This window comes from Platichthys flesus, chromosome 14 (assembly GCF_949316205.1).
Source record: "Platichthys flesus chromosome 14, fPlaFle2.1, whole genome shotgun sequence".
NCBI lineage: Eukaryota > Metazoa > Chordata > Actinopteri > Pleuronectiformes > Pleuronectidae > Platichthys > Platichthys flesus.
Genome location: NC_084958.1, coordinates 11540808 through 11555249, shown reverse-complemented (window position 1 = coordinate 11555249; position 14442 = coordinate 11540808). Strand labels below are relative to the sequence as shown.

Sequence of the window (14442 nt, the reverse complement as noted above, 5' to 3'; positions counted from 1 at the left end):
CCACTTGTGTTTTTGGTGGGCCTGCTCTCAAGCGGCCGGTGTATTATGTGCAAACAGACGGGCCAGCAGGTTGTTTTCATGATCATAAACACACCTGTGCTTTATACCAGGCAGAAGTGACAGTGAACAGACCCGCCGACACGGGAAATAAGTCACTCACCAGGAAGTGGCAGTAATCCAGCCACTCCAAACTCTGCCTACAAAGAAATAAACAAAGACATCATAAAGCCCTCTTTATCCCTCAATGACTATTCCCATAAATGCTTTAATCACCAGTCCCTGGGGACTCAGCTTTGTGTGTCTGTGTGTGTGTGTGCAACGGTCCTGTGATGTCCGACTGGTCCCAGCTCTGCACAGATGGGTCTATTTAGCTGCCAGGCGCGCCTGTAATTTACCAACATTCATTCATCTCTCCCTTCTTCTCTCTCTCTCTCGCTTTCTCCCTCCGTCTGGTGTTTTGTTCTTTTAATTGAATCGAGTGTGGTTGATCTAAATGACTCACAGTCGCTGTGTGTGCACAATGTCAAGCAAGACTCTAGTGATATGCCGCGTATATGTAATCTTCAAACTCTGAACTGGCTGTCAGGGACATTTGTGTCAGCTGAGTGCAGCAGCTTAAACAACTTCCCCCTCCGCCTCCTTTTCCTTGTTCTTCTTCGTCTTCCCTTGTTTTTTTTTCCTCTTTCTTGTCTGTGTTTGTTTTTGAGGGACTTTTGGGTCAGAGCTGGCTTTGTTCAAGCTCCAGTTCATACACAGTAGACGTTTCGTCGAAGGTGGTAGAGTTTAAAAGCATCTCAGAGTGTCAGCGAGATTCTACATGAGAAGGTGTGTTTTTTTTATGCGGATCTATTTTAGTGCTCAGGATGTAGAGTTGAAATGCATCAAGCTTTTGCTGGGTTGTGGGGCCGTCACATCAGATTAACCTTGAGAATCCTACCTTAGCTTGGACTTGTCTTAAAGTTTTCCTTTTCCCCTTTTTTCGCTGCTATCTTTGCATTTTATTAGCCTGTCTTCTCCCTTTTCATTCTTTTCTTTATTTCTTTCTCTTTGTCTGGTTTCATTTGAATTTTAGGACGCATTAGGGAGGACAGGTAGATTCCTCTGTGGGTCCTTTGCATGTATCTGGTTTGCGTGTGTGCATGCTTCAATGCATGCAACTGTGTATGCACAATGTGTTCATACTATTGGGAAGTATGAACTGGTATTATGTATTTACATGATTTGACTCCTGTCAGATCACATGTGCTCATCACTGGGGAGATTAAAGTTTCAGTATTAAGACGATGACAGGAGCTCAGAACAAAGATGGTGGTCCTCTCGACCCTCACCACAACTTCATCTAGTTTGTTTCTGTGGGTTGTGTGTGTGTATGTGTGCGCGTGTGTGTGTGTGTGTGAATCCAGTTAGCTTAGATCAGATATCTTGAGAAACTGAAACCACACTGGTTTATTTTCCGTTTCTTTAAGGAATAGAAATGTTCTCTTTTTGGTATGTTGATACATGTGTGTGTGGTTTCATATGTGTGTGTGTGTGTGTGTGTGTGTATGTGTGTGTGTGTGTGTGTGTGTGTGTGTGTGTGTGTGTGTGTGCAGATAGAAATGTTTTCCTGCTCATGCGAGAAGTGTTCTCAATTACTGCCTTAGCCAGAAGTGGAAACAGATGGTAGCAGATGACGGGAGACAAAGTAGCTCTGTCCTACCTACTCCCTCTTTCTCTCTCTCTGTGTGTGTGTGTGTGTGTGTGTGTGTGTGTGTGTGTGTGTGTGTGTGTGTGCGTGTGTGTCTGATACACACATATACACACACACATACACACACACACACTTAAGCACTAAATCACCCATTCACTTTAGGAAAACATGCTCACTCTATGCACACGTGCAACATAGACAAAGACGGTCCTTCAGTCATCTTGACACAGATCATCACTCATATTCACCCAGACATGAAAACAGAACATGCAGGCTCAGTGTTGGTTTCCACTAAACCACAGTTCAGTGAACTTGGGCCCAGTTTCTCATAAGCAGTACTTGGACTGGGATATCCTTTGTCTATTGACTACCTGAAGTGAAATGATCTTTCAGCTGAGTGCTGCTGTTTTCAACTTGAATGTCTGTCTACCTAAAGCTGGACTTAGACTACAGGAGAGAACCATCTAGAGCCCATCTAGAGTCTGTTCCGATTGGTGCAGACTATCTGGTAGGGTGAAGGATTACAGAGCTGAATCATCAGGGCCACCCCGATAATTATCAAAGAAGGAGGTTATGTTTTCTTCTGTGTTTGTTTGTTTTTAGCTAGATTAGAAAAATACTTGGGGGATTTCCTTGTACTTTGTGGAGGGATGGAACATGACCTATGGGGAGGATCAAGGACTTCCTCTTTCTTTAACATTGAAGATCTCCCAACAAATTGAATCTACCAAATATATTTGAGATCAGAGTGAAGAATATCTACAAATACTCCCTATAGTGTGTGATGCAGCCCGATTTCAGATTCGGTCAGGATTCTTAACCTCTTGGGGACTGAGCGCAGATTTAGTTTGCATCTACTCACATTTTTATCTTTCTCTCTCTCTTTCAGCATTCTCCATTTATATCTGTTTTAGAATTACCCTCCAGGGACAAATAAAGTTGTTTTGAATTTTAATTAACACTGTCTCCTCCCTTCATCCTTTTTATTCATTCCACACTTCCTCTTTGCACTCCCTCAAAATATGGCATCCGCTAAAAGTGGAGGACTCAGTAGCATCATGTTAACAACAGTCAGCCAACAATATTACATCTAATCGACTTGCTTTGCTTGTCTCCCTCTCTCCCTCCACCCCTCACCCTCAGTGGGAGGAGATCAGCGTGATGGACGAGAGGAACACCCCGATGAGGACGTATCAGGTGTGTAACGTCATGGAGGCCAACCAGAACAACTGGCTGAGGACGCGCCACATCAGCCGGGAAGGAGCGCAGCGGGTCTACATCGAGATCAAGTTCACCCTGAGGGACTGTAATAGCCTGCCCGGGGTCCCTGGTACCTGCAAAGAGGTCTGCATCACACACATTGAATTTTCCCTTTACCTCCATGGGGGCTGTTGTGTGGCCGTCTGCTCTCTGAATTCATTCTGAGGGGCAGTAGGTAGCAGTTCTTTCCTATTTATTTCACATCTATAGTAGAGTCCAGTGGAATAAATTCAATATGGAGGAAGACAGTGAAGGTAGAAAGACGAATTCTGCAGCTTGTCGCATAAATATCACTTCTCTGACAGAGTGCAGTTCTCTAAGCCTTTGGAATCAAATTGAGTTGAATAATGCAATCAGTCTTTTCTTCACTTCTCAAATATATAATTTAGGAGATACATATTGTATTTATTATGAAAATTATAAACTAATTAGACCACACATTTACAAATTATAACAAATTCATCCTGCAGAACCTGCACTGTCTACATTTGTTTAGGGTGCTTAGCTAATCAGCTAAACCAGCAAATTATCTTTAATGACAAATCTCTGCTTTTTCAATTAAACCTTCCCCATTTTCAATCCGATACAATTACACTGTATTGTTCGCTTTTGCTGCACCAGAAAATGCAGACACTCAAGAGACAAAAAACAAGAGAAGAAAGCAAATCAACATTTTATCACTGATGAAACGGGAAAGACAGCATTTTGCAGTTTTAGGTAACATATCCTGTAAGGCCCAACATGCCAATATGAAGCCACATTTAAATTCAATATAGATGCACATTTTCATTTGAATTAGAAACAAATTGCAGGCACTTATCCATCAATTTATATTTGAGGAATCAATAAAAATTTGATGTACATATATTTAAATATATTGTATAAACGCTTCACATCTTACAAGGTCAACATAAGTGAAAAGAAATCCTGGATTTGCTATTTGATCGAAATCTATACTGAGCCATACTTTTCATGATAATTCATCCTGTAGTTTTTGTGTAATCCTGCTTACAATCAAACAAGCAGGCATAATCTGCTTGGTGGAGTTAATAGGACATAAGGTGGTTGTTTTAATTATCGCTTTATACGATATAAATGCCTGGTAGTCCACATTACGACACTGCAAAGCATCTAAACTGCATTTTTTATATATATTTTTTACTATTTTATCTATGTCTTTTTCGTACAAACCAGACACTTTGATGGCTGATCAATAGATACGTAAACAAGACGAAAAGAGGGAAAGAACTTCACAAGAGAATAACTGCAGAATGAAACAGACGACACCCCAGAGGCATCTTTTCTGGCTCCTCATACATTTTAACCGGCGCTATATATTTTTTACAGTTCCCCCATTGTCTCATATCAGCCCACTGTCACTGCTCCTCTGTATTCATTTCTCTCTCGCTGCACCCCTTCACTCTCATTACATCTCCAGAATGAGCAGTGGAGATAATAGGAGACGATATAGAGCTGCGCTTTCATCAAGCTGCAGACACTCAGTGATGCTGACCAGCCATTGAGACTCAGAGGGGAAGGACATTTTCAGATTGGAAGAAAACCTTTTTTGAAGTGTCTATGTCTGTTTTACAGTGTGTTATTGACATTTCTAGATTTCTAAAAGGTGATGGACGTTGTGTTTGTCTTGCAGACATTCAACATGTACTACTATGAGTCCAACAATGCCAACCTGTGGTTCATCAAGGAAAGCCAGTATGTCAAGATTGATACCATTGCTGCAGATGAGAGCTTTACACAGGTATGACCCCAAACAAAAGTACATGTACTGTGTATATGATATGCAAACATACACTCTGACATGTACATTGAATATAGGGCATCAATAATAATGAAACTGTGAATTGAGATTGTGGTGTATGTGATGATATGATCCTAGTAACAGAGCTACGTTTCACAAATGTGATATGCGTCATTTACCATAAACCCTTGAAAAATGTATCAAGGTTTGAATATGGGTTGTAGTCAAATATTGTTACCTTATTCTATTTGCCCGTAAAATTGTCATCTTGGGAATACCATCTCTGAGTTTCAAGCAACATTTATCGTACAGCAACTTTTTGGACTGACAATAAATCAAAAAGTAAAAGTGCTTAGGTTGAGTGCTCACATTTACCTAAGACGTGTACAATTTTGCCCACAGGTGGATGTTGGTGACCGCGTCATGAAGCTGAACACGGAGGTGCGCGACATCAGCAACCTGAGCAAAAAGGGCTTTTACCTGGCCTTCCAGGACCTGGGCGCCTGCATCGCTCTGGTCTCTGTCAGGGTCTTCTACAAGAAGTGTCCCCTCACTGTGCTCAACTTGGCCCAGTTCCCCGACACGATTACGGGCGGAGACACGGCGCTGGTAGAGGTCCACGGTGCGTGCGTCAATGCCTCGGAGGAGTTTGAGGCTCCCAAGATGTACTGCAGCGCCGACGGAGGCTGGCTGGTTCCCATCGGGAGATGTGTGTGCAAACCGGGCTTTGAGGAGAACAAGGACGTCTGCCAACGTGAGTCATGTGTGGGATGTAGTTGGAAGTGTGGGAATGTTTTTGTGTTTGAAGGAGAGGTAGAGAGAAGGACAACATTAGAGGCAAATATGTTCAGTGCTTTCAAGTACATGCTTCAAGGCCCTCTGTATGTGAAGGAACTTTATTATTGCATCACTTGATGAATTTTGTTGAGAAACGATGGATGCTATGATTGTATTCAGGTTGATGATGCACTGTCTTTGTAAGAGTCTGTGTGTGTGTTTGTTGTGTGAGACTCCGTGTGTGTCATCATGGGTGTCATAACTCCAAGTGACTTTTGCCCAGCTCCCAACACAGCCAGGACAGGTCTCTCAGAGGAAAGGGTAGGAGTTGCTTTGAGGCATCTCCTCTTCTTTTTCCCGTGTGTATATGTGTGTGTGTGTGTGTGTGTGTGTCAGAACTGAATATTTCATTTTCCCTGCTGAGTGGGGGAAAGCGGTGAGTGTGTGTGTGTGTGTGTGTGTGAGAAAGTGCTCATTGACGTGTGTTAGTGTTGTAGCAGGAGAGGAAAAGGTATGCCTTAGGAAGCAGATTATTGAGTCGTAAAACTCCACAGATGGTGTTCGCTGTGTCTGTGTGTGTATACTGTGTGTGTGCACGCATTTGAGTGAGCAAGCTGTATTAGACTCCCAGTGTCACCTGCCCCTACGGGTTCCCTTCCTCCCCGAAAAGAAAATGGAATCATAGATATTCATCACTGCAAACTTGGAATCGAAGCACATAATGCAATTTCAGTTGTTTGGGAGGAGCAGCAGCCAAGATACCCAGAGATCTTGGCAGTTGGGCCTTGGAGACAAGTGAATAAGAACAAGCTGTACTCTGCAGTTTGCAGACTGGTAATGTGCACAGATTGTGGCAGAACTCCGGCTGCATCTCAATCGTGGAACACAGACTGTGGAGCTACACGTCTGTCTTGTAAAACGACACGCTGCCTCTATATGAGCGGTGATCTCACATGATTCCACGAGTGTGTCGGTCGATGTCCCGCTCCCTCTACTGAAACTTTATTTAAAGTGGGTCTGACGCAGCAAAGCGGTTGACCTCAGTGATCTCCATGACCTCATCAGTCTGCTCCTCGAGTCTTATCACTCCGCGGAGAATGAATACAGCGATGTAAGCGTGTTTCACGAGCCCGCTTTAGCTCAATAACACCGTGCCAGTGTGTGTGCATGTGCGCCATGGCCCTGTGGAGAAGTAACGATGAAGTCTTATTGTCAGTCTGAGGTCAGGGGTCAGGAGATATATGTGTCCCTTGTCTAACGAGTTATGGCCACTACAGATGTGTGCGTGTGTGTGTAAAACTGGTGTCTTCGACAAGGGGGGGGAGCCAAGATTTGGAATTCACTTCATTTCAAGGCAGATTTTTCTGGCGCTGCAATTTACTCTGGAAACAATCGAAAAGCATTTAATTCCTTTGTGGGGAACTGAAGCTTCTCTGCCGCGGGGTGCTATGCGCCACCTCCTCAATATTAGGAAAAAAACATTTCTGAGGGGTCTTGGGAGAGATTTGCATAGCAATGAGATGGAGAATGTGAAAACATATCTGATATTTGGTTGTTTTATATGAAATAATGCCAAACTAACGCCTTTGGAAAGCTTTCTTATGATACCTCCACCAGGGAGGTTGTTTTCGCCCCTGTCCATTTGTTTGTTGGTTTGTTTGTTTAATTGTGACCAAGATTAAGCAGCAACTGCAGGACGGATTACTACGGAAATTGGTGGAGGGATGTGGTTTGGGTCAGGGAAGAACCCATTCAATTTGGTCGTGGATCCAAGAATCCCTTTCGGAGACACTGCGGCATTTTTCAACATTTCCATATATTTTCAGGGGTAACATTTATTCATCTTGATGAAAAAATTATTAAGGGGACACATTTCTATGCATGTGTGCTATTTGGTGCACCTTGATTGGATTCAAGGGAACTGTTGAGCTCTGCCAGTTAACACAAACTCCTGCACGTGCCTCTGCTCCCATACTCCTCCCTTCCCTTGTCAAAATTTCCCTCAGCCAACCTGAGAAACTGCATCTGTAGTCAGCCTGCTGTTAACAAAGACATGAGAGGACACGGAGACGTGCAGCAACCCGGTGCGTTGCGCTTTAATGTGTCCCAGAGAGAACAAGGGCCGGGCTTTTAAAGAGTCTCCTCAGCGCTCTGCGTCGGCTCCAAACAAAAGGTTCCTGCCCTGACACAGGCGCTGGGTCTTCCATAGGGAAAACACACACCGCTAATGCATTTAAATCACGTTTGCTGTCACACAAAGAGATGGAGGGGTGAGGTGGGGGAGAGAGCTGGAGCAAGGACTGTGGAGGGCATTTGTAATTATTACCATTGTGCAGGTGAACAAGCCTTTCAAGGGATGCCTTGAATTCTCTCTTGTCTCTTGTTCTTTTTGTGCGCGCCTGTTTCCCTCTTTCCTACCGTTTAGCTGCTCTGGCGCTCATTGTTTTCCACGTATAATGCTCTCTGTGAATCTTTTGACAGTGTTTTGGCCTCTCTAGCCTTTTTTTTGTCTCCGTGTCGCTCTCCCTCTTTCGTTCCCTCTCTCTCTCTCTCTCTCTCTCGGTGTGAGGCGCTAATGGAATCATTACTAGCTCTCTGTGTTAGACAAACACCAGACACCTCCAATTACAGCCTTTTTTTCCCCGATCTCTGGCTCTCAGTCCCCCCTCCTCGCTGCTATTTTCTAACCTTGCTCTGGTGTCTGCTTCTATAATGGGACTGTTCTCCACCTCTCTCCCTCCGCGGGCCCCACTATTTTTCTCCTCACCCATCTCTTCTGATATTGTCGTTCCTTTTTCACCTCACCATTTTTCCTTCTGTCCCCCCCCCCCCCCCCCCCCCTCCCCGCCGGCACAGCACTCATCTACTCTGTCCGCTCTCGTTAAACATTTATGGGTCACGGGTTCATCTTTCTCTTTTCTCTTTTCCCACCCGTGCTTGCTTCTTGTCCCCTAAAGTGACGGGCTCATTGTGTTTATATATGTGTTGATGTACACAGAGAAAGCAGTGGGAGAGGATGTGATCGGACATAAGTGAACAGGAAACGTGGTCTTGATATATTGAAACACGATCAACAACAAACCACTGGTTGGGGCAGAAGCTACCGGTTGTTTTGGCAAGTTGATATTTTGTTCTTCATTGGAGATAAGGTGGAATTTTCTGTATGTTTCTCTTATCGTCAGCATATTTCAATTGAGTTCCTGAAAAATCCTTCTAAAGAACTACGTAGATCTGATTGCAGAAATGGCACATCCATGTAAATCCTTAAAGAATCACAATTAAAATTATACAAATAGAAAAAAGGGGCAACTATACAATGAAAAAATAAAAAATAGCTTCAAAGAAGTATAAAATAGAGCTCTTCATTAAATTATAAGTTAACGCAAGTCGAGGTAAGAGGAGGTGAAGCGCATACACTAGCAGCAGAGTAAAGTGACTGATATATATAAGTATGATGAATAATATCACTAATATGAATAAATAATATGAATTATATGAATATTGCACCGTTTTTTTGTGACTTGACAAACACGATAATAATTATACAGTGTCGACATGACATGATGAACAAGATTAATAAATATTGCACAAGATACATGTGATAATATTGCACAGTGGAGACTTGTCAGTCTTGCCAAACAATATTTATTTTTATTTAGCATTATTTATAAGAAAGTTTATAGCTAAACAAGCCTATAAATATGAAGCCTTCATTACATGTCTTTGTCTTAAAGGACGAAGACATGTAGCAGCCCCCAAAAGGACCCATACTTGCTTTTGGAGCGACACATTGGCTTTGGTCCTTTCATGTAATTTATTGACAAAATAAAAGGTGAAGCCTCATCCTTTAATATTTAAAACGGCAGCGACTTTAAAACCCCTTATTATTCCTTTTTTTTTTTTTTTCGAGCTGTGGCTTCTATGTGTCTTGAGGTGATCTCCAAACACAACGCCGCTCCGATGACTGTGACTCTGCTGCTAAATCACACAAAATCATACTCATCTGCTTTGTCACTGCTGGAGTTGCGTAATCTCTCCCTCTCCCTCATGGCTATTCCAACACATACTCTCTCCCTCTCTGTCACGTACATTTGCACACCCTTGTCACTTCTCCTCCATATCTCTCTTCCCTCCAAGCGGAGGCCTCTGTCTGCGCAGCCAAAGCCCTCCCGCATCGTAAGCTCTTTTGCTTTCTTCCCTCTCTGTGTCTCGGTCTCTTGTGCATTCTGTTTCTGTTCTCCCTCTCTGTCTCCGTCCGCCACTGTTCCTTCTGCCCCCTCCATTTCCACACTGCTCTCCCTTGCCCTCTCCCGCTGTCTCTCTGTCTCACAGCTGGTGGAGGATGTAGTGAATTCTTCTCTCAAACCTCTCCTGCTTTAAGCCCCAGAGGTACATGTTGAAGGGCAGGAGTGTGTGTTGGGTGTGTGTGTGTGTGTGTGTGTATGGCTGTGACTAAGTATGTGGTTGTGTGTGCGTTCTGTCCTTCGCTGTGTGTCTGACAGCACCAATTACTGCCTCAGATGCCGGAGAGCTGGAGGAGACGGAGTGGAGAAGGACAGACACCTGTCACCTTAACACAAGTTCTCTTGCTCTCATCTCCTCTCTCTCTCCTTCTCAAGGATATAGGTCAGCATGACATGTCTGTCCGTCTGTCTGTCTGCCGGCTCTACCTGTCTAATGGTCTCCTTCTTTTCTTTTCTTCTTATACATTTGTCTGTTTGATGCCGCCAGTATGAAGCAAGAACTTGTTTTTACGAGAGGAACTTTTCATACGTTGCCCGAACTGATTCGCTTACTCTGCTGCTGCTCTTTTCACTTATTAAATTGGAGTAAAACCAAAGTGTCAATCATTAAGTAGGAAAAACTCCAATGGGCCTCCAATCCGGTGGGAACTGCATTGTCAGATATGTGTTTATTTACAGACACTATTGTTTGTTTACTTTTAGACATGAACTGAACTCTGGAGATTCTCCTGAATTTATCCAGGGTGTTTGTGAGAGCCCAAATGTCCAAATGAGTTGCTCCCGACAATATGAGGCGTTTATCTTGACCCACGAGAATGTCCAAATGAGCCCATGTGAGATCACAGCAGGAGATTCCCTGGAGGATCCCGAAGTGTGTAGATGTTCACTGTGTTGATGACATTTCTACTGGTAAAAAAGGGGAGCCGTACACGTATACGACTCGAAAAGACAATAAGATTCGAGAGAGAAAAACGACTTATTTCTGCAGTGGAATTTATACATTATGTCCTGCCCCCTGCAAGCTCTGCCAAGATTACCCCTCACCAGAGTTTGTCCTGTTGTTGTGAACAACGTGTCTGGCCTGGGACTTCTCCAGCTGCGTGGTTCATATGTGAGAGGACAACTCCGGGGAAAGTTCAGACCCATTATCCAAATCTGTTCATGTCTGAAAGCGACTGCACAGAGACAAACAACCATTCACACCTCCAGACAATTTACACTTTCAGAAATGTTCTTGCTGAGAAGCGACAGTGCTTATTACTGGATCACTGCCGTCCACTTGAACAGTGTAGTTTTCTCTTTCCGAGACAGCTGGCCCATTTACTAACTATTCTTGATATTACTAAATCAATTTATATTATAAAGTAAAACAGATTGCACTCTAAAGGGAGGTTTGTGTCAGACTGCTTGGCTGGGCACAGTAACGTTTTGGTCTGGTTGCCAGGTTTGGGATCGTTGTGCCTTTGCAGAGATCAAAACCAAATCTGTGCTCATTCTCAAAGCAAAAAGACCTGGCGTCTGCCACAGAATAGCTCCAGTGATGAACTATTTCTTTGAAGCAAAGCCAAGTAACCTTTAAGCCAGGCAAACATCACTTCACACCGCTTCACAGAATTGTACCTTCTCCAAACCTTTTGACTACGACTATAAGATAATTACTTTTGGGAGGGATAGATAAAGCCTGTACGTTCTCATTTTAAGAGAGAAAAAAAAACTGTAGCTTGATATTAACAACCTGTAAAGGGTTCAGTTCAGCTTTCTGTATGCCCAGAGACAAACAGCTATCTGAGGCCTCCTGCTCGACCATTCAGCCGATCAAACCTGGCTCTGACCACGGCACTAAGATAAAAACCTTACCTCGCTTTCACTTGTACAGATATGTGCCAGTTGAAAGATACATGTATTATAAGGCTCAAGATCGTAGATATGGACTAGGAAGAATATAATGAAACAAAGAATATGACCTCACAAAAGACTGCATATACACACACACACACACCTAGAAACAATACACTTTATAGCTCATAAGAGGATTGCAGTCCCTGTTCATAATGATAGGCTTGAGCTGGAAACAGATGTAGAAAAGGCTAATCTTTGCACCTGTGAAAGAGCTTTACTCATTTACAGTGTGTGTGTGTGTGTTCGTGTGTGTTTGTATGTGTGTGTGTGTGTCTGTGTGTGATGCTGAAAGCTCAGTAGGGAGGCTGCCTTTCTTTATTGCCTCTCCAACACAGAGCTTGAGCTCTGCCTCTCTCCTTTCAACAAAGGTGTGTGTGTGTGTGTGTGTGTGTGTGTGTGTGTGTTCGGTGGAGGCAGCAGGTAAAGTGAGCATTTTTATGTTGATCACATACAGACTTCTGAAGGTCAAGGGCTCCTTCCTGCATTTAGTATGTTCTCTCTCTCTCTCTCTCTCTCTCTCTCTCACACACACACACATACACACACTCTCTCCTTTCTTTGCTCTTCTCTTGGTGGCAGCTCGGGGAGCTTGAGAGCACAAAGGTGTGGGTAAGAAGGAGTGGGCGGTGAACAGAAGGGTTTAGACAGCAAGTAAAGAGACTTGTGTGTGTATACGGTCCTCATCTCGTGTGTGTATGTGTGTGTGAGTGTGCCGGTCCAATGCTGCAGGCATAAGGGCAATAAGCTGTGGAAGTGTTAGGCAGCGGGATGTTATTACTAGACAGATGTTCTTAAAGGACAAACGGATAAATGGGCCCAGTAAAGGCCAGTCATCTGTCCCTCTACCTGTGTGTGTCTGTCGTTCTGCTGCTCTGCTTGTCCGACTTCTTCATTCATTTGGATAATGACAGCCACCTTTGCCTTCATTTCTCCTTTATTCGCCTTTATCTCCACTCTCTCATACTCCATCCATTTCCCTCTCCCTCCTTCTCATCTCCTCTCCTTTGTGTTTGAATAAATGACACACAAAATCACAAAGGCTTAGGCTATATCCTCAGCACACCATAGTCCCCGTCTACATACCCACACAGCGCTGACCCAGATAATGTCTATTCACGCAAAGCCTCCCAGCAGCTCCCCTCTCACTGTGGCCGATCACTCGCCAGACATAACCTGAGTTGCCAAAAGCCACCTTTGGAGTTTGCACCACTGAAGCATTGGCCACCGTGAAACCCACGGACATTAAGACGGTTTGGGAGGACGGGACCTCGTGCAGCTCGGTGGAGTCTGGTGCAGTGGGTTGGGCTGTGTGAACAAACCCGCAGAGAAAACCAGGAAAAAGCAGGCCAAGGACTGAGTAACTGTTAACGCATGTTTCGACTCTTCCACATCTTTATTTAGCACTATTCCCCACAGACAGACGCAGGAGAGAGCTAGGAGCGAGGTGGAGAGGGCAGAGTGTGTGTCTCCTCTGGGTACAGTTGTCATTAATTGGCTGCGTTTCAGATGCTGTTGTGTTCCAGTTAGTGATAAACACGTGTGCACACCTGGGAAAGTCGGTATAATCTCAACATTTAGAGTTGGATTCGTGTTGGGTTTTTGCTCCGTTCAGGATCAGGAGAGGTGAGTGCGTGAGCCGGACGAGCGGAGGAGGCGTGCAGGCACAGGAACAGGAAAGCAGCCATTGACCCCTTCCCCTCCGGCCCCTCCCTCTCTTTCTTTCTGGATTATGGATGGCTTCCAGATGTACGATCGGCCTGTCAGACTGATTGGGCCGCTGTTGCATACTTATTATGTTACTGCTCAGCTACAAACACGATGCACGGATATAGCCACGGTCAAAGTCCACTTTGTTGCTCCTTCCATTTGCCGACCCGCTGCACTATTATTCTAAAGCAAAGCGGAACGTTTCAGAACATGTGAAGAAATGAGGTTACATGGAGCCTGATGAGTAATGCTACACATATTATTTTTTTATATATTGATTTAGACCAGTTGCTGCAGTAGTACAGGTGTAAATTGAATACTTGTATTATCGCTGCAGAGACATGAGGCAAAGATGAGATGAAAGAGACAGGAGCAGGTCGGGGGTCTGCACATTACAGGAATTTAGATATTGTATACTCGCCTGTTTAGTTAGTAAACCACATGATCAGCAGGTGAAGCTGACTGCAGAGGCAATTACAGCACTTTAGTACCCTTGGCATTCAACTGATTCAATATGTGTAGAAAAAAAAGAAATCCTCTGTCTCACAATCATAAATATCACATATTACAATCAGGCATCAAGCGCAGATCTTTACATCCTGTTTGACTTTCAAAAGATGTAATTATCTGCAAATTCCTTTGAGAAGAAAAACAAATGTGGGTTTATAGTGAAATAAATTAAATATAAATCAGCTCAGAACTGGCCGAAAAAGATGCTATTTATAACTCCTGACCTCCTGAGATTATTCAAATGTCAAATGAGGACAAAGATAACATGTCACAGACGACTAACATCTTCACTGAGGTCCCTGCCTCTTAAAGCTGCTTCATGTGAACATCTGCCCATAGATTCTAATTGTTTGGTCGATATTTATTTGATGAAAAGCTTGTGTGGTCCCAAGCTTTTTTATGGAGAGCACAAAAGGAAAACAAAAGGAACCTGCAGTGACAATTTTCCCAAGAGGGGTCCCCTTTGTATGTGACATCCTTGATTTCCTACATTACGCTGAATGGGCTCTGTATCTGTCAGGTGGGAGATGGCACTTGAGGACATCTACTGAGGAACGCATGCAGATCTGTTTTGACATGACGCTGAGCGGGGCAGC

At 43.8% G+C, this 14442-nt stretch overlaps 1 protein-coding gene across 1 annotated transcript in view; it reads left to right on the top strand.

Annotated features, from left to right (window-relative positions):
• Positions 1 to 14442, top strand: part of epha4b (eph receptor A4b) — an 82855-nt gene that overhangs the window by 18471 nt on the left and 49942 nt on the right. Inside the window, exons 3-5 of the mRNA XM_062404205.1 lie at positions 2834 to 3034; positions 4602 to 4709; positions 5112 to 5463. Of these exons, the coding sequence (XP_062260189.1) occupies positions 2834 to 3034; positions 4602 to 4709; positions 5112 to 5463 (661 nt within the window). The remainder of the gene's footprint in view (positions 1 to 2833; positions 3035 to 4601; positions 4710 to 5111; positions 5464 to 14442) is intronic.